The sequence below is a fragment of the Leuciscus leuciscus genome (genome assembly GCF_965113295.1).
Source record: "Leuciscus leuciscus genome assembly, chromosome: 17".
Taxonomy (NCBI): domain Eukaryota; kingdom Metazoa; phylum Chordata; class Actinopteri; order Cypriniformes; family Leuciscidae; genus Leuciscus; species Leuciscus leuciscus.
The window spans coordinates 3,922,982-3,942,778 of NC_138741.1; the positions used below are offsets into that span (position 1 = coordinate 3,922,982).

Genomic DNA, 19,797 nt, shown 5'->3' on the forward strand with positions numbered 1-19,797 from the left:
TCATTCTTTTCTTGTATTCTGATGACATTGAAAATATCATTGATACAAATTTTGTATTGTATACAAAGTTGTGCATGTCATTAATGTCATCTCTGAATGGTTTATGAACAGTATATATATTTTTTTTTTTACTCACTTTCTACTGGATATGAGGACTATGCAAATTATACACCATCAAAGTCACAACTTTTTGCACAATTATTAACAACAACTTTAAAGTTGAACAGATAAATTCATTAATTGTAATTGTGTCATTCTGAGTTTTTACTTTTGAAGGTGGTAATCATTTTAATTTACACAGTTGACCATAATGGGCAAATACACAATATGAAACTATTCACGATATTGTTTTACAGGAGAAGGTGACAAGAAAGTATTTTAATATTATTTTCAATAAATCAACAATGAAAAAATATAAGACAGGGAAATAGTCTTTTAGTCACAAAATGCAAAACAATGTAGGTTCATGTTCAAATGTTCAAAAGGCTGTCAGTGTCGACTATTTTATTTTTGGTCATAAAGATAGATATGAAGTGAACAATAGCCTTTAGTATGACTTAAATACATATTACAAACGAGGGAATATAATTGGTTCAAATAAAGTAGGCTATTAAAAGTAATTAATTATTTTATTTTATTTAACAACACTATTAAAATACATGAAGACATATATAAACAATGAACATATGTATATTATGTACAAATGCCAACAGAGGGCGCAAGAGGGCTGACGATAATTGTTACACTTTACATCAAGAGCAGTACTACGATGACGCATATTAAAACGACATATTTTTCTCGTAATAACGAGATGTCGTTAAAACGACATCTTTTTTTTTTTTTTTGCCTTTATAAGGACATGTGTAGTCATGTACAAAATATGCCTTTATCCACATTAAATTGACAGCCTATCGCGCCTTTATCACACATACGTTCAAAAAGCTTAAGCAATAGTAGCAGCCCCCAATCAGGCAAAATGAATCAATGAGGCCCTTTTTTTAAATATATTTTATATATATAACCGGCGTATAGGCCTATAAGGTTTTTTTTATATAATATATTATATCCTAAGATTTATTTTTGTTAATAGGCTATATCTTCATTACCTAGAAATATAATTAAACAAAAAAACACATCTAACAGAACATAGCCTAAGTTGTTTATTTTTTACAACATTGTGTTATTTTGTTTAATTAACGAAATGTCAATCTTCATCTTTATAACAGAAGATACAATACAAAAATCTTCGAGATACAGCCATATACAATCTTCACATGTATAACGGATTGTCACCTTATAAACAGTCCTTTGTGTGGTGGAATAAGCAATGCTATATAGAAATATATGGTAACCGGTAGTATCTTAATTTAAACTTTATTTTATTATTTTATTTGTTCATTAACTATTTATGCTAACTCAACTAATTTAATGTAAAGAGCTGGATACTAATTACTAATTAAATAATGTCAAATATTAAATGTAGGCTATAGTTGCCATAGACTAAAGGTTTTTTCTAGACTAGTAGTCATTTATTTAAGCAATTAGGACTAATCGCACGTTTATATTCAACCCTGGGTGTAGGCCTATATATGGCTATAGCCTTTATTCCGCATGCATAAAACTTGCCGCAAAGCACCGGCAAAAGTAGGCTAATGATATAATAAATGTGTATGAAAAAAATAATGAAGCATTTTAATTGTTTATTAATGAATTAGTCTTTTCTAAATCAGTGTAGGCTGCCTGCAAACATATCTACATCTTCGCTGTAATTTAGCCTCTAGAGATGCGCCTTTCATACGGACAGGATCACATAATCAGATGGTAGCCTATACCGTATTTGCTTTCGATTGGATTTTTTTTCGTTGGTGGACATTTTTTTATTTATAAACTTTATATAGATAGTTATATTTCTCATGTCTGTGAGGCTTGTCTATACACTGTTTTTCAGTTCATTTTTGAGACGCGCTCCAATTGACAGAGATCATGAAAGCGCGCCCTGTTCGTTTTCTTTTATTTTACAAAAGCACAACGTTTTCTTGTTGTTGAGAGTTTACACAAATAAAAGTAGTTGTGACTGATGTATTATTCTTTTCTGTATGACCAGAAATGATGGAGTATTTTAAGTTGTTTCCACTGTTGATAGGAAAATGCGAGTGATGGCACCGGCGCGTCCATGTGTGTCATGCAGTGCGCGCTCCACACTCCGCACAAACACTCGGATATGCGCTTAATAATAGCGAACATTTATCTAGGTTACCGTTAGAGCGAATGGCCATGCCAGACTGATAAGTCCTCTTCATGTTTAACAAATCAAATTCTGTTGCATTTTATTGCGCCAGTTTGAAAAGGGTGGCTGAAACACTTAGCCTATACAGATAAACGCCCAACGCTGGTGTTTTTCTTTAAACAAATTCGTTTAGTCTTTAAAATAAATATTGTTTGTGGGCTAATTAATGCCACAATAATTTGTTTATTTTATTGGCTACTTTTATTTTTCATTTTTGTTTTGCATTGAATACCATTTAAAGGATTTGCTGTGCACCGCAATGCCATCCTCCCATATAGAAAGACACGTTAAGAGCCACCTTTATTTTCTTTATAATAAAGGGTTTCTATCAGAAAACGCTTAACGTATAATTAAATGCATTGCGTTCATATTCTGGGCTCATCTGCTTTTCTGTAGGATAGTAGGCCTATGGTTTATTAATAAGGTGTGTACAGCATTTGATCTTTATCACTGAAGTAGCCTATTAAGCGACATTAAGCTTTTTCTTTATAATAATGGTTTTCTATGGGAGGAAAACGTTTAGCCTAATATGCAATTAAACACAATGTTCGTATTCTGGGTTCATCTGCTATTAATAAGGTGTGTACATAATGTGATCTTTTAACATGAATGTCCGATGGGGGCTGCTATTTCTTCAGCTTTTTGAACGTATGATCAATTTTATGTGGATAAAGACATATTTTGTACATGACTACACATGTCCTTATAAGTCCAAGAAAATATGACGTTTTAATGACATAAGATCTTGTTATTACGAGAAAAAGATGTCGTTAAAACGACAAAAGATCTCGACATAATTGAGTGGAAAAAATAATATGTAGCCTATGTGGCAGCAATGCGCACCGTAGTTTTTCATAAACTTCGATTTATGAATAAAGAATTTTCCAAGCAAAATTATTAAGTTGACTATATATTGTACAGAGAAGTTTGAGTCAGAAAAGTAAAAGAAGATATCAAAATTAGATAAATGACTATGTTTGAGCCAAGTTGTCCATTAATGAAACATTGTAGGCTATATCATTCCACAGAGAAGAGCTATGTGAGCAATTAAATGGTCTAACGTTTCCGTTTTCATAAAGCAAAAGCTGCATTTTTCGTCTACGGTATAAATTTAGAGATAATCTTGTTACAGGGGTTATAATGGTAAAGAATTTTAAATGATATTTCTTTTACTTTGTTTGTAATTAAAAATGTATGTGGGTTACTCCATGCTCTATTCCAATTAATATTTTCATACAAGGGGGACCATTGGAGGCAGGGATAGATTTTGCACATAAAATATTTTTTATTACTTTGTTTGTAACTTTTCTGTCTAGAAAAGATAGACCATTTATTGAAACACTGCTGTAGAAAGACCAACAAGTTAGAGCCTGTTTATGGAATATTCGCTTCTTTTTTAATAAATCCATGCAATTGGTTGATGACAAATTGCTTAAAATTAAAATATAATTAAACAAAATTCACTTTAAAGAAAGGCTTCCTGCAAAACAAAACAAAAATCATGTCTCCCGATATAGCCTATTGCAAATCCAATACTCATGCTATATTCACTTTTCGTTATCAACATGGGAAAAATAACATTATAATATTGGGACGACGTGTGTATCAGGCGTCTTATTAGGCGACGTACTGAGGGACGACGTGTGTATCAGGCGTCTTATTAGGCGACGTGCCTGGTTCAGACGTTATGATTTTTTATACATTTCTCACGTACGCCGTCGCCACGTCGCCGTAAGGTATACGTTACTACCGTGACGCCGCCATGACGTCGCCGCCGGTCTGTCGTCTGACGTCTCTATCAATCCCATTCAAAAATAGACACGGACTGACGGCGACGGAAGGGTAGACTGCTCCTTCGCCTTCTTCAGGGTAGTCTTAGAAAAGGCATTATCCACTCGCCATACACGGCAGAAATGAAAGTGAGAGCGCGCACTTTATGACAGCTCATCCAGTCGTGGATATACAGTTTACCAGTTGATTAAGCACCCACTGAAAAGGTGTGTATATGTTTGTTTACTGTTAGTTCTAACGAGTGTTTTTTGTATTTCGCTTTGTATGTTCCATGATAATAAAAGGGAGAGAGAGAGAGAGAGAGAGTTTATGGATAAGACTTTAATGCACACTTATATACTGTGTTTATTCGGCTCTTACAGTGATTTTCTGGAGTAAAACTAAGGCTTCATCTTTTGTGTGAGGTACAATAAACTTCATTGAACTCATCAGTATATTTTGGTCATCATTCGGCTACAGCATGCTTGTATTAATAGTGGATAAAAGCAGATGACAAATAACCATAATTAAACTAAACTATACCTGTTCTATCTCCATACAGCATATATTCTCTGGCTCTGTGGGCATTATTGTCCAACTCCGGGTCGAAATAAACACTGCTACTGAGAGTTTCTGTTTTGATAATCAGATGAGATTGTCCTGGCTCTTAGCGCGAGCTCGTGAGGCTCCGCCTTTTGGGCCGGCAGCAGCAGTTAATTTGCATTTAAAGGGATACACAGTAAAAAGGCACGTTTTTCTGAGCCCCAAAAAATGACAATTGAAACATGCTGTAAAAAATTATCTGTTGGGTATTTTGAGCTAAAACTTAACATACACACTCTGGGGACATCAGAGACTTATTTTACATCTTGTGAAAAGGGGCATAATAGGTGCCCTTTAAAGACAATTTTCTCAATGTTTAGATTTTTTTGCACCCTCAGATTCCAGATCTTCAATAGTTATATCTCAACCAAATATTGTCCTATCCTAACAAACCACACATCAATGGAGAGCTTATTTATTCAGCTTTCAGATGATGTATACATCTAAATTTCAACAAACTGACCCATGTGACTGGATTTGTGGTCCAGGGTCACATACAGTATGTGATGATATCTGAGAGAAAGTAAGAGCTGTTAAAAATTACCTTTCCGCTGGGTAAACCAAGATCCTTCAGTGCCTGGAAAATACCTTTCTCCGTTTTGCCCGAGGCAAAGGTTCTAGTGATACTGAAGAAAATCAGACACGTTCAACACTTATAAAGACAGACTTTACTCTTTTAAATATGTGAATGTCCTTCAATAGATCCAGTGTCTGTATCAGTGTCTCTCAAACACAGCAGGATTGTTTCTCTTTAACAGATCTATTGTTTTATTTAAGATTAAGATATTGAAATGTGCTCACATTTTAGTTTAGGGTCCGAATCTCACTATTACCTAACTATTAAGTTACAGCTTTTAATAATAACTTTATTTTTATATAGCGCCTTTAAAGCAGGTTCTGAAGGCACTTGAACATAATAGAACAAACAAATAAAAATACAACACAGAGTTTTAAAATAAAAGATAAAAAAAACAAAAAACAGATTAGAATATAAAAGTCAGGACAAGCAAGGAAAAGCCAAACTAAAAAAATGAGTTTTTAAATAAGATTGAAAAATAACTTTTGCCTCAATAAACTCTTAATCACTGCTTACTAATAGTTAGTAAGGTAGGTGTTAAGTTAAGGATTAAGGAATGTAGTTTATTGTCATGCAGAATAAGGCATTAATATGTGCTTTATTAATACAGTACTAATAAACAGCCAATATCCTAGTAATATGGATGCTAATAGTCAACTAATTAATAGTGAGAATTGGACCCTAAACTAAAGTGTTACCAGAAATGTGATATTTTGTTATCAAATTCAACGTTCTGACATTTTTAAGTGGAACTGAAGTCTATTATTCACTGTATGAACAATAATCACTGTAATATATACAGATACAGTACAGGCCAAAAGTTTGGAAACATTACTATTTTTAATGTTTTTGAAAGAAGTTTCTTCTGCTCATCAAGCCTGAATTTATTTGATCAAAAATACAGAAAAAAAAAAGTAATATTGTGATATATTATTACAATTTAAAATAATTGTTTTTCAATTTATTATACTTTAAATTATCATTTATTTCTGTGATTCAAAGCTGAATTTTCAGGATCATTACTCCAGTCTTCAGTGTCACATGTGACATCCAGTCTATCACATGATCCTTTAGAAATCATTCTAATATTCTGATTTATTATGAGTGTTGGAAACAGTTCTGCTGCCTAATATATTTGATGAATAAAAGGTTAAAAAGAACTGCATTTATTCAAAATAAAAAAATATTTTCTAATAATATAAATCTTCTTTACTATCACTTTTGATCAATTTAACACATCCTTGCTGAATAAAAGTATTGATTTATTTCAAAAAAAAGAAAGAAAAAAAATGACTGACCCCAAATTACTGACCAGTGTATATTGTTGTTACAAAAGATTTCTATTTTTAAAACATTTGCTTCTTTTTTATTTTTTTACTTTTTATTCATCAAAGTATCCTAAAAAAGTATCAGGTTATGAAAAAATATTAAGCAGCAGAACTGTTTCCAACTTTGATAATGAATCATCATATTAGAATGATTTCTAAAGGATCATGTGATAGACTGGAGTAATGATCCTGAAAATTCAGCTTTGCATCACAGAAATAAATGATAATTTAAAGTATAATAAATTAAAAACCAATTATTTTAAATTGTAATAATATATCACAATATTACATTTTTTTCTGTATTTTTTATCAAATAAATGCAGGCTTGATGAGCAGAAGAAACTTCTTTCAAAAACATTAACAATAGTAATGTGTCCAAACTTTTGGCCTGTACTGTATGTGATCTCTTACTGTGCAGAAAGCATTACCAAACATTACCAAAAGCATGTGAAAACCTCGTCACATTAATGAGAATGCTGGAAGTACCTCCTGACAGGGATTTTTCCATTCACGTTGGTCAAAAATGACAACCGCATCCAACTGCAGAAAATAAATCAGAACACAAACAATGGACAAACAAGAACATGAAGGTGACAAGAACACATCTGGATTATACAAATCGGTAACACTTTATTTTACAGTGTCATTGTTACATATGTTACATGTAGTTACCATAGTAATAACTATAAATTAAGCATAATTACATGCAGCTAAAACAAACCCTAATCCTAACCCTACAGTAAGTACATGTAGACACTCAATATTACTCAGTACTTACATGTATAATTACACAGTAATAATGACACAAAATAAAGTGTAACCTAAAAACCTTCTAGATTGTCATAAACAGTTCATTCAGATACAACAGTATTCGCACCTCAAAAAAACGGCGTAAATAACATGCATTTTCCTGTGGAATTAATAGATGCTTCATATTTCTGCTTTGAAAACATCTTTAACGTCTTGCCTCATAGACTTTGACTTTAAGAGCATTACTTGTTTATACAAACTGAGGGATCAGAGAAAATTATGTAGCCTATCAGTGGTATTTTTCAGCACACTGACTTCAACCAAGAATATACTTTAAATACGATTCTATTTAAATAATGTTTTTCTGGGTAATTAGCTTTTATAAGTAATTAGACTGAAATACGGCTGCTGGCTGAATCATTTCCTTGAATACTTCATGCAATCTTTAAAATGACTTGACAGTGCATTAGCCGGCTGAAACTGCTAACGAACGGCTTGTATTAGCTGTGATGTATTAGCTATGATTGATGTATTAGCTGTGATGGATGTATTAGCTGTGATGTATTAGCTATGATTGATGTATTAGCTGTGATTGATGTGTTAGCTGTGATGTATTAGCTGTGATTAATGTGTTAGCTGTGATGTATTAGCTATGATTGATGTATTAGCTGTGATGGATGTATTAGCTGTGATGTATTAGCTATGATTGATGTATTAGCTGTGATTGATGTGTTAGCTGTGATGTATTAGCTATGATTGATGTATTAGCTGTGATTGATGTATTAGCTGTGATGTATTAGCTGTGATTGATTGTGGATGTATTAGCTGTGATTGATGTGTTAGCTGTGATGTATTAGCTGTGATGTATTAGCTGTGAGGTATTAGCTGTGATGGATGTATTAGCTGTGATGTATTAGCTATGATGTATTAGCTGTGATGTATTAGCTGTGATGTATTAGCTGTGATTGATGTATTAGCTGTGGATGTATTAGCTGTGATTGATGTGTTAGCTGTGATGTATTAGCTGTGATGTATTAGCTGTGATGTATTAGCTGTGATGGATGTGTTAGCTATAATTGATGTGTTAGCTATAATTGATGTATTAGCTGTGATGTATTAGCTGTGATGTATTAGCTATGATGTATTAGCTATGATGTATTAGCTGGTGGCACTCACTGTTTTCTCAGGCAGGTCATCGGACACACGTTATTCGCTCGAGAGTTCTGAATCAGTGACCGCAAGCCGTCTGTCCATTTCTGCAAACATGCACAAGCAAATAAGGGTAAAACTTAAAATGTCACTGAGTTTCCAGTCTATTCATGGCCAAAATGATTGAGACAAACAAAAATATGAAACCAAAACAAATGCACGGTTCTACTGAGCTAACATGACGATCGATTTTTCGATTCAGATTTTAGTTTCTCAGAAAGACACATCAGATGTATTGCTCAAACAGAAGAGCATGACACTATGGCTTCGATTCCCAAGGAAAGCAAAAACTGATCAAATTTCATGATATTTCAAACCCATATTTCTTCCTTCATTCAGTGGAATGCATTACATTTCCATTTATGCATTTACGACTTGCATTGCAAAGTATATATTTTATCAGTTCATGCATTTCCTGGGAATCAAACCCATGACCCCGGAGTTGCATATTCTTAAGTGTCATCATACTTTTATGATGCTTTTTTGTTTAGTTTCCATGCTTTGTTGCTTTTTAGAGCTTGACAGAGCCTGCATACTGCTTTGATTGTATTGGAAAAAGATAACAGAATGATATTAGGGTAAATGAGTAAGTAATGGAAGAATGTTGATTTCTGGGTAAACTAAATCTTTAATAATGCACTGGGGAAAACTCACAAAATGATTGAGCCTGAAAGGTTGCATGAATGAATGAATGAATGGAAGATGTGCTGTTTTGTAAACATGTTTTTCTCTCTTAGCGTTTTATGAGTGCGCTATTTTTACACCAGATTCCAGGACATAAAGGATGTCACTTCTAATTCTCTAATGCAAACACTCTTGCTTCCTGGAAATCTAATAATGAATCAAGCACATGTTTCAGACAAAACATGAAGCCGAGACCAAACAGAGTCCCAAAACAGCAGATGCTTGCTAGTTCAACACAAGTGCACACATCCCAGGGGTCATGAGCGGACCCTCGAGAGGAGCCGATGAAACCAGCAGTGGTGACGGCGGTGACAGGCAGACGTCAGGAGATGGAATTAGATGTGAGTTTGATGACCTTCCTTCAGCTGAAATCCTTCAGGGACAGGTTGAATCTTTGGTCAGATTGTCTATATATCATTTAACAGATTTTTATATGTAGAAATATAATGTAAAACAGTGGGTGGTATAATGCCCTTTTCACAAGATGTAAGATAAGTCTCTGATGTCCCCAGAGTGTGTATGTGAAGTTTTAGCTCAAAATACCCCACAGATATTTTTATATAGCATGTTAAAATTGTCACTGTTTGAGGGTGAGCAAAAACGCACAGTTTTTGTGTCTGTTCCTTTAAATGCAAATGAGCTGCTGCTCCCGGCACAGGGGGCGGAGCTTCAACAGCTTGCACTCACACAGACATGCACTGAAAATTTCCAAAACTTCTAGCCTTTTATGTTCAAACCGGAGTCAGACAATGATGGAGAGACTCAAGAAGAAGTGACAACATGTAAAAGCAACAGGACATTTCTGAATGGTTAGTTGATGAACTTATGTATGTGTAGTTATCTTCTAGTCTCTGATGTCTACGATTGCGAAGCCTACGATCGGTCAACGAGCGACGTCTCTTGGTTCCATCATAGAGAGCCACAAAATCACTTTCCAGAACATTCTCATTCACGGTTCCCTGCTGGTGGAATGCTCTCCCCACCCTCATCCGGGATGCAAAATCCCTGACAACATTCAAAAGACAGCTGAAAACTCGTCTCTTCCGTGAGCACTTAACCTCATAAAAATAAAAAAAACCTTTCCTTTAACTTTAATCCTCCCTTATCGGGCTTATTGCTACTCTGAACAATGCCTGAACTTCGTATTTTGAGCACTTCTTGCGTTGTTTTTGCCTCTTCACGATGACTCGCTTAATTTAGTCCTAATTTGTAAGTCGCTTTGGACAAAAGCATCTGCTAAATCACTAAATGTAAATGTAAATGTTGTCATTGATTAGCATATTCTGTCATGATAATCTATAAAGACAAGTTCCTGGGGGCGGGGTTTATGTAAATTTAGTGATGTCACTAACCCGGGAGGAATGTGGTGTAGTCTCTACCAGCCGTTTGTTGTAGTCCTTAAAATACTATTTCTTTAAAAGCAAATATCTCCCTTTGCTTTGAACTTTGAGTGTTTTAACTTTGCTGGTGTTGTTTCTGCTCAAACAGCAACATTACACACTAACTAAAGTTAGAAAAGTCAAATCATAATCGACCAACCCTTTAATATTTATACAATTAATATTTCATATATATGTGTGTAAGACTGTTAGCAATTAGTTTGCAGCAATCTTGTATTTTAAGTCGCTTTACATAAAAGTGTCGGCTAAACGAGTAAATGTAAATTAAAATTATCATAGTTCATGCTTGATTTGTTAATATTTATAATAAAAATGTTTCACATTATTTTGATATCTGATGGTGTTGACGCAGTGGAAAGTCAAGGAATCACATTATGGGATAAAATGTAACAGATCAATTCAAAATAAATTTTTAGTCCATAATCTTTTATTTCTGTGCATATATATATATATATATATATATATATATATATATATATGTTTTCCCACATTTATCTTTCATAGCCAATGTTTTTTAGTATCATTGAGAACCTATTCGTTTTTATTAATAATTTTTAAATATTTAAAAATATAATTTTTTATATGATAATTTTTATTTTTTATTAATAGATTAATTAAAATAAAAAAATAATTAAAAGATTTAAATATATCTATGTAGTTTTTATGATTTCTTTAGTTCTAGTTATTTTAGTACATCAAGTTAAACTGAATGAAAATTAGAGATGTTGCCTTAAAAAAATTTGCTGAAATAAAATAAGCTGTTTATTGGTAACACTTTATTTTACAGTGTCCTTGTTACATATGTTACATGTACTTACCATAGTAATTACATAAATTATGCATAATTACATGCAACCAACCCTTAACTTAACCCTAATCCTACCCTAACCCTATAGTAATTACATGTAATTAATAAATATTACTCAGTACTTAAATATATAATCACACTGTGACAATGACACCTTAAAATAAAATGTAACAGGGTTGGTTAGTTACTTTTAAGTATGCATTTCCCGTTATTACTATAGTAAGTACATGTAGTAACGTGTAACTACATCACCTTAAAATAAAGTGTTACCTGCAGTTTTGGTAACCTATAATAACCCTGGCCTGCTCACAGCGAGCGTTACCTTGGCAGCGTTGACGTTTTGCGTGACCATGTACATGAAGCTCAGGTTAACCAGGTCTGTGCCGCTGCATATGCAGATGATTCGGCCCTCCAGGTTAGTTTCGCACTTTCCCGCGGCCTCCAGCGCTGAGAGAATCTTTGGGTCCTGTGGAGAGTTTGGGAGACGAGAGCACTAGATAACCAACACAGCAGTCCATCATCATCATAACCACTCAAACCACAACCTCATCAAAATGCACGTGTATAATGTTCATTAAAGAGCTGCAGTTTTGTTGAAAATTTCATTTATTTAAGAACATCTGCGTGATGAATGAAATTAGATATTTAATGGAGAAAAACAAAACAGTAGCACTTAATTTCTTAAGAGCTGTTATTAAGATGACAAAGACATAATTTTTTGGTAACACTTTATTTTACAGTGTCCTTGTTACATATGTTACATGTACTTACCATAGTAATAATAGTAAATTATGCATAATTACATGCAACTAACCCTTAACTTATCCCAAATCCTACCCTAACCAGTACATGTAGTTGCTTAATATTACACTGTAACAATGACACCTTAAAATAAAGTGTAACCAATTTTTCTTTAGAAAAACATGCATTGATGAATCATTCACAATAAAATGAAGAATATGGTTTCATGTTGAATTTATTGGTTTTACCTTTGGTACACTGATATCACGTATACTGTTGATCAGGGAAAACTCTAATACTTGACCCTCCTATATGAAAAAGACATGAAACAAATCAAAATTATGATAAGGGATGTTTTTTTTTGCACTACAGATGAAGAATGTTTTATGTTTTAGACATATGAGCCTAAAAATAAAAAAACCTGTGGTGAAAATCACGTTTTTAATGTTGTTTATATGTCTATGTGATGTTTTTAATATGCTTTAAGACAAACCATGTGCAGATTCATAAGTCGACACTATTGCTGAGTATTTGCTCCTTAAAACTGCAGTGAACCAAAGCATGGGACGGGCCCGGTGGAGGTTAGGCCGGTTTACACCGGGTATTAAGATGCGTTTTGGTCGGTCGGATCACAAGTGGATGACTCTAAACACAGGTGTAAACGGGGTCTAAAATGTTTTGAGCTTGTCCACTTCCAAACACTTCCAGATGTAGGCAAAAGCACTTTCGTAGAGTAAACGCTCATGTGTTCAAACAGCCACAAAAGACCATCTACTCTCCGCCTACTGACTTAATGCATGAACGTTATGGGAAGCGTGCAAGCCAGACGGGAGTTAAACTATCAGCTGAAGATCCAAGTTTGGTTTGAAGATGGAAAAACTTAAAGCTCAATGTTCTCTCGCCATTCCTGATTTCTAACACACACTCACAGCGTTCGGCTGGTCTTGCGGCTTCAGAGCAGAAACAAAAGTATGTTTTTCCGTCTCATATGTAAATTGTGCAAGTTTATTTTGTCCTTTCGATCGAAAGATCTGAAAAAGCCCATACATTTACCCACCCATAGACCCTCCTCTTGAAGAAATCAGAACAGAAGTGGTTGAAAGTGGACAGAGAGACGGATTAAACACTCTTAGGTCAGTCCGTTGGCGATTGCCTTCGGGGTGGAGAGGGGCTGTTAATGTCTCGGAGTGGGTTCCCCTCGGTCTGTTAGCGAGCACTTTTACTTTTAAACCAGCTGTGTCGTCGCCAACACATACCAACAAGCTGTATTCATTTTACCGTAACTCTTCAACCGTTTGCACTATCAAAACCATTCAAATTACCACAGGGTTAGTTTACCCAAAAATGTATCTGTCATTAATTACTCATCCAGCAAGCAATTTTGCGTTTAAAAGACGTCTAATAGCCGTCCAAACACAGCCCAGACATCTAGGCTAAAACAAGGCAAAATCTGTCAGTGAAAACTGAATAGAAGTCCACAGACCATCGCCCAAGAATAGACCAGTCATCAGTTAGATAACAAAGAAATGAAATGATTGAAGAAATGAAACCAAACACCTTGTAATCACTGTTTACTTTGCTTACATGATGGATGATCATACATCTCGCAAGTTATTTTGGCAAAACCGACATGTAACCAAATTCAAGGTTATTTTGGCAAGAAGTGTGTTACACATAGCTGGACTATATCGGGTCTACAGTTAACATAGGTGGTGAAATGACGGCTATTGCTTGCTGGGAACCCTCATGTCGTTCCAAACCCGTAAGACCTTCGTTCAGAACACAAATGGAGATATTTTTGATGAAATGGAGTTAAATTCAAGCCATTTGAAGGCATCGAGAAATTATATTTACAGGAAAAAATTACATTTTGATGATCAAAAATGATAAATTATTGTCTGCAGTGGGACTTTAATGCAATGAATGCAATGTAATCATGTGATGTGTCATACCACACACTCAAACGTTTGTACGTTTATAATAAATCTTGTTAATAATCAGGGTTTGAAATTAACACTTGCCAAATGCGGGTGTGTTACTTATAATGTTCACTCACTTTGCTGGAGAAGTTTGTGTAAGTCAAATCTGTGCAGATTTAGAGCAAATACTCGTGATTCATCATGATATATTATATACAGCGTATTATGCAGAATCTGCTCATATCTGGATTACTTGAACACACACGTCACTACACAACAAATAACGGCACGTTTGCTCATTTACATTGAAGCAATAGAGAAAATTAAAAAGCGTTTGGTTCACAGAAAATACAGTGATTTTACAACATCCTACATGTTCTTTGTACTGTATTGATCTGTCCACTTAAAACACATTTTTGGTGAAAAGGATGAGGATGAAGATGAAGGGAGGAGATGCTGGATGACAGGATTTTGTTTGAATAAGAAATGAATGTATGAAATCCAAATTTTATTATATATATATATATATAATCCTAAAAACTGTGACACAGTTAATCTGGTTAATTTCTTTTTTTCTGGCTAGTAGAAGTTCTGAATGGCCGCTAACCAAATTGGCCGGTGGGTAAAAAAGTTCATTTCAGACCCTGTTTATAATGAGAGCCACTATAATTTGTGTTTGTTTTATACTTATATTTTTTATTCCTCTTCTGTTCTGAATACTGTTAAACGTAAAGCATTTGTTGTGAAGTGAGGTGAACTAAAATACATGTTTATAAACATATTTTACATGATTTCTGAATGTACAGTAATAGTAAAACGTGACTTATACACCAATGCGACTTATCCATGTGTTTTTTTCTCTCTGAACACTGTCATTTTGACCCAGTGTGACTTATTTTTCAGAAAATATGATGCTTTCACGTCACCAGTGAAGTACATTACTGTACTTTTAAAGTATAGCACATGCATTGGAAACGAATGCATTACATATTCTCACACAGGTTGTACCTTTCCTTCACTTTTCCATGTCAGGAAGAATCCAAAAGCATCCGCTTTGAAGAAACAGTTCGATTCAAAGACAAACGGATCCTGCAAAACAGAAATAAAGCAGAGGCATAAACACTGTTCTGGGTCAGCTGAGACTGAGCTTCATCTGAACACGTTTGCTATCATTTTACTACTTTACTAGACCCTGATGCGCATGTGACTGTAATATTTATAGCACTTTATAATCTTGTTTTATACATGTATAAACAAGCTCATCATATTAAGGATCACTGAAAGAAACTCCACATTAGAAAGAAAGAAAGAAACTCCTTGTTGCATCTTGGGAAGAAATAAACATAGTAAAATAAACCACCTTCATAATGTCAACATAATAAATTTCAGTATTCAAGAGATAATGCCAAAGATATTATGATAACAAACAAATAAAGCTGAATTTCATCTCATTTCAATAGAGAGGGAGACCTCCAAGTGCTCTGAATGCCTCATGGGAAATCTGTACGCTGGTTTAACAGCTCAGATCCCGTCTCTGACACGTCGTTCATGAGAATACATCCTTTCAGAAAACTTTTATTCCAAGATAAACTTCTCCAGCCCGAGCGAATGTTCCCAGGGGACGAGTGTCTTTGAGAACACAGATGTTCACAATATCCTCTGCGATTAAAGTCGCCAGCGTCCATGAGCGTCTTCTTAGCGAATGAATGATGACATTACTTCAAACATAACATAACACATGGTGTATATATAGAGCAGATAAGCTATTCTGTTTTCTTTAGTATCTTGAATGAACCAGAAAAATTTATAAATTAATAAAGCACATTTTCCCAAACACATTCTCTTCACTGAAATGCATCGAGGAGATTTAAAATTGTCGTTTTTAAAATGACTAACTTTTTAGTGCATTACTATTAAAACAATGCAATATAATGAACCTTTGTTGATGAAGTGCAACACAGGGTTATTTTAGTTGCACTAAAAATAAAATCATAAGAAGCATTTCCGTTACTTTAAATAAATGACACACAATGCTCTCAATCATTATAGTCCCTAAAGGTCTAAAAATGTGAAAAAAAAAATAATTTTTTTTTTACCATTTTAAAAGGAAATTATATATGATGCATATATTTATATATCTCATATATACATATCACACACACATATAAATGCATGATTATATATTCTTGGATTTAGTACCTTCCTCTTCTATAACTATATTCCATGATTTAACACATATCAATAAACACATTTTTCAGCAAACAACAAAGACAATGAATCTGAGAAATATTCATACCTCATCAAATCTGTCAAAATATGCCCCTTCCTGCATGAAATGAGGAACGGACCTTTGCCAGTTGAACTTGTACGGTTTCGCCATTTGACCTTCAGGATGGAGAATAAGACAACAGCGTTCAGTGCTGGAGAATGAGGAGAGGAGATCTCTGTCCTGTATAAACCAGCCCGACGACATCTCAGAAGACCAGCCCAAAAGATGACCAACAGAGCATGTGCATTTATTATTATTAGCATTATTATTTTCAGAAACTTCAGAATCAATATTTTTTATTATTGCTCATTACAAGAGTTTTGCACGGTCACATATTGTTCTGAAAATGTTTTTTTTGTTTGTTTTTTTGCTATTCCACGGATCAGAAATATCTTCAACTTTAAATAATTTCATCTTAAGATCTTCCTAAATAAAAACAGCCTAACAAATGATCCATGACATGCAAAAATCACACTCTATCGGTCTCTTCTCACCGCTTTACACATTACGATAGTGAGATTACTTTATTTTTTATGGCAAATGGGTTTAATTCTCGTAAAAAATATATAATATTCTCCTAAATACAATATAAAACAAACGGAGCAATTCCAATAGGGTCTTCACACCATCGGTGCTCAGGCCCTAAAAATGCAAAAAATATTGTTAAAATTAATTATGATATTCAATCGTCTATAGGGTTACACAACAATGATGTACTGGAACGGAAACCTTTTTGCTTTGCGCTTTTGAAAAGTTTAGTGTACAGACGACAATGTTGTCAAAACCAACCGTGATCCGCAAAAACTATCATTTTAAGGGAATTATGCACTTTTGCAATTATGCATATTTCTCAGGTTATGCAAAATTCTCAGGTCGAGTAGTTTATTTATTTATTTTTTTAAAGAAGAAAAATAGCACTCTGTTCTCCTGAAAACACTCTGACACTCAGGTTCTCATGGTTAATGAATCACACGTTAAAGATTGCACACGGAAACTTCAAAGTGCTGCTCATGTCTGCCTGAAAATCATCAATGAACAGCAGCTGAGCTCAAATATCTCAGAGAGAGAGAGAGAGAGAGAGAGAGAGAGAGAGAGAGAGAGAGAGAGAGAGAGAGAGAGAGAGAGAGAGAATGAAGAACCAAATCACAAAATATGTCATAACTTCAGAAAACACATGGACAAAATTACATGAGTATCTTTACTCTTGTTCAGATCTTTAAAGCACAAGATTTTAAAGTTTGGCAGTAAAATGTTATGTTGATAAAATGATCTGTATTTGGGTAGATCACATTCAGTTCTAAAACTATTATAATCTAAAACATTTGTATTCTTTAGTATAATACACACGCAGTATTTCTGAGCTCTTTAAATGACAGTGAACTGAAGAAATAAATCCACACTCACACATTCAGACAGGACTCGTTAATGAAGCCTGTGTCAATTGAAATGCTGAACTTTGAACTCTGTACAATAATAATTCACATTAATGTCAGGGCGGGGCAAGTTGTCACATGCGTTTTAAATGTTGTACACTTATACATTTTGTTAACTACAATATTTGTTCACAGCTGTTACTTTTTACACTTACTTGTTGTTACATATTTGCTTTTCTTCCTAAATTTTGCTGAAAATTATATAATACACGGTTTAGAGTCAGATTCCCACTGTGACAACATGCCCCGGTTAGGTTAAATATGATTTTTTTTTATTCATTAATTAATCAAAGGAAAATATAAATGAAAATGTAAAAAAGTTGTTTTTGTGTGCATATACAAAAATGACATAAAAAAGTAAATTCACTAAAGTAAAAGTGTGACAACTAGCCCCGGTGTACCCTACAGTGTGTGGTGTGGGATCTGATGTTTACATGTAACTTATGTAACGCAAGACTTTCAACAATTACTGATACATTTACTATAACTTATAATGTTCTGAATTAAATCGCTTTACAACATAAAACAAACAAACAAAACAAACAAAGATACACAAGAAACGCGTGAATAAAACGCTCTGATTGAATCAGTTTGTCTCAAATCAGATGATTGACGGACAGATGTTGTTGTCGAGTTGATTTAATCGCAATAATCCGAACTAATCGAGTAATTAATCGGATATTTAACAGATGATGTCTCATTGTTAGAGTTTACATCATTTAATTTGGAAAAAGTTGAGTTTGAGTTCACTCACCCGCTGTCCTGCTGCTCCAGTGGGATTGATTTTCCCTTTAATGCCTGATGGGAATGATGTACGTTGAACCCGTTCACATGACTGAACAGCGACACCCAACGGCCGCATTCTGCATTACATCCACACACTGTACATATCATACTATATAGACCTAATCCGGGTTTCATCTCAGCCCTGTCTGTGAAACCAGGCTTTAATGTTCTTTAAATATCATTAATAACACTTTATAATAACCAATTATGGTTAAAAAAAAACATTAACCATCATATAAGTGCCTTAAAAGGTCAAAACAAACTGTATCAGACTGCTGACTCTTCCTAATCTTATGAGAAATGATCATAAATGCAGTTTGATTCTTCGCTTGTCCTCCATAAAATTGCTTACTTGATTTACAGTATCAGATATTAAATATATGAATAAATTATTTTTTTTCATGCTCTGATACACACTCTAGCAGAACATCCACCCCGGCTCGCCTGAAGTCATTTTCTTGTTCTTTTTCTTGTCTTTTTAAAAAACAATTCTGTGGTCAAATTAACCGCAAACAGAAGCAATGTTAAAATCATCTATTTCTGATGCTTACCCGTTTTATATAATAGGGTTGAAGCTTCAATAATATCTGAGACCAGACGCGTTTGAAGACATTTGTAAATTACTATGTGACCTCATTACATCAGTATTACTAAAGTTCCTTTCAAATCATATTTCAAATCAGCAATAAAATCGGACACGAACTGTCCAATAAATGTTTCTTATGCTAAAAAAAGAGAAGCTATTTTTCAGGCTAGACTCACTGTAAACCCTAACGCTCAAAATAACTAATTGGTTTGAGTACGGGACAAACTTAAATTAAATTAAGTAGTTCAGTCAAATTAATTTTTATGAGTATTTATCACTTTCTTTATCTTTCAAGTTCACAGAACTGATATATTTTAAGTAAACTGAACTGTTTCATTGTTTTGAGTTTTATGAAATTATTTCTTTTAATTTAGACGAACTTAAGTTTAACTGAAACAGCTGGGATGTCTATTTCCCAGGATGCTTTGCCGATGGCACTCAAAGGGGAGAGTAAATGCTAAAATTAAGTGTAATTCGTTTTTTTTGTGTGTGTGAAAGATTGATGTTAAGTGGGAGATTTAGTAGTGATTAATGTTTTGTTATACTAATTTAGAATAATTTCTGTTAATGTTGGTTTTAGGATAGTTACCATCATGGTTACAAGTGGTGCATGCAGCTTGATTTTAGAGCAAATAAACCTGTATATT

General features: G+C 33.9%; 1 protein-coding gene across 1 annotated transcript in view; it reads right to left on the reverse strand.

Annotated features, from left to right (window-relative positions):
- The window catches only part of plcb4a (phospholipase C, beta 4a), a 66,385-nt gene extending 48,392 nt beyond the window's left edge, over positions 1-17,993 (reverse strand). The window contains exons 1-7 of the mRNA XM_082143726.1: positions 16,373-17,993; positions 15,085-15,165; positions 12,406-12,465; positions 11,739-11,882; positions 8,492-8,571; positions 7,052-7,105; positions 5,205-5,286 (exon numbers count right to left, since the gene is read on the reverse strand). Of these exons, the coding sequence (XP_081999852.1) occupies positions 5,205-5,286; positions 7,052-7,105; positions 8,492-8,571; positions 11,739-11,882; positions 12,406-12,465; positions 15,085-15,165; positions 16,373-16,549 (678 nt within the window). The 5' untranslated portion in view covers positions 16,550-17,993. The remainder of the gene's footprint in view (positions 1-5,204; positions 5,287-7,051; positions 7,106-8,491; positions 8,572-11,738; positions 11,883-12,405; positions 12,466-15,084; positions 15,166-16,372) is intronic.
- Between the last annotated feature and the right edge of the window lie 1,804 nt (positions 17,994-19,797).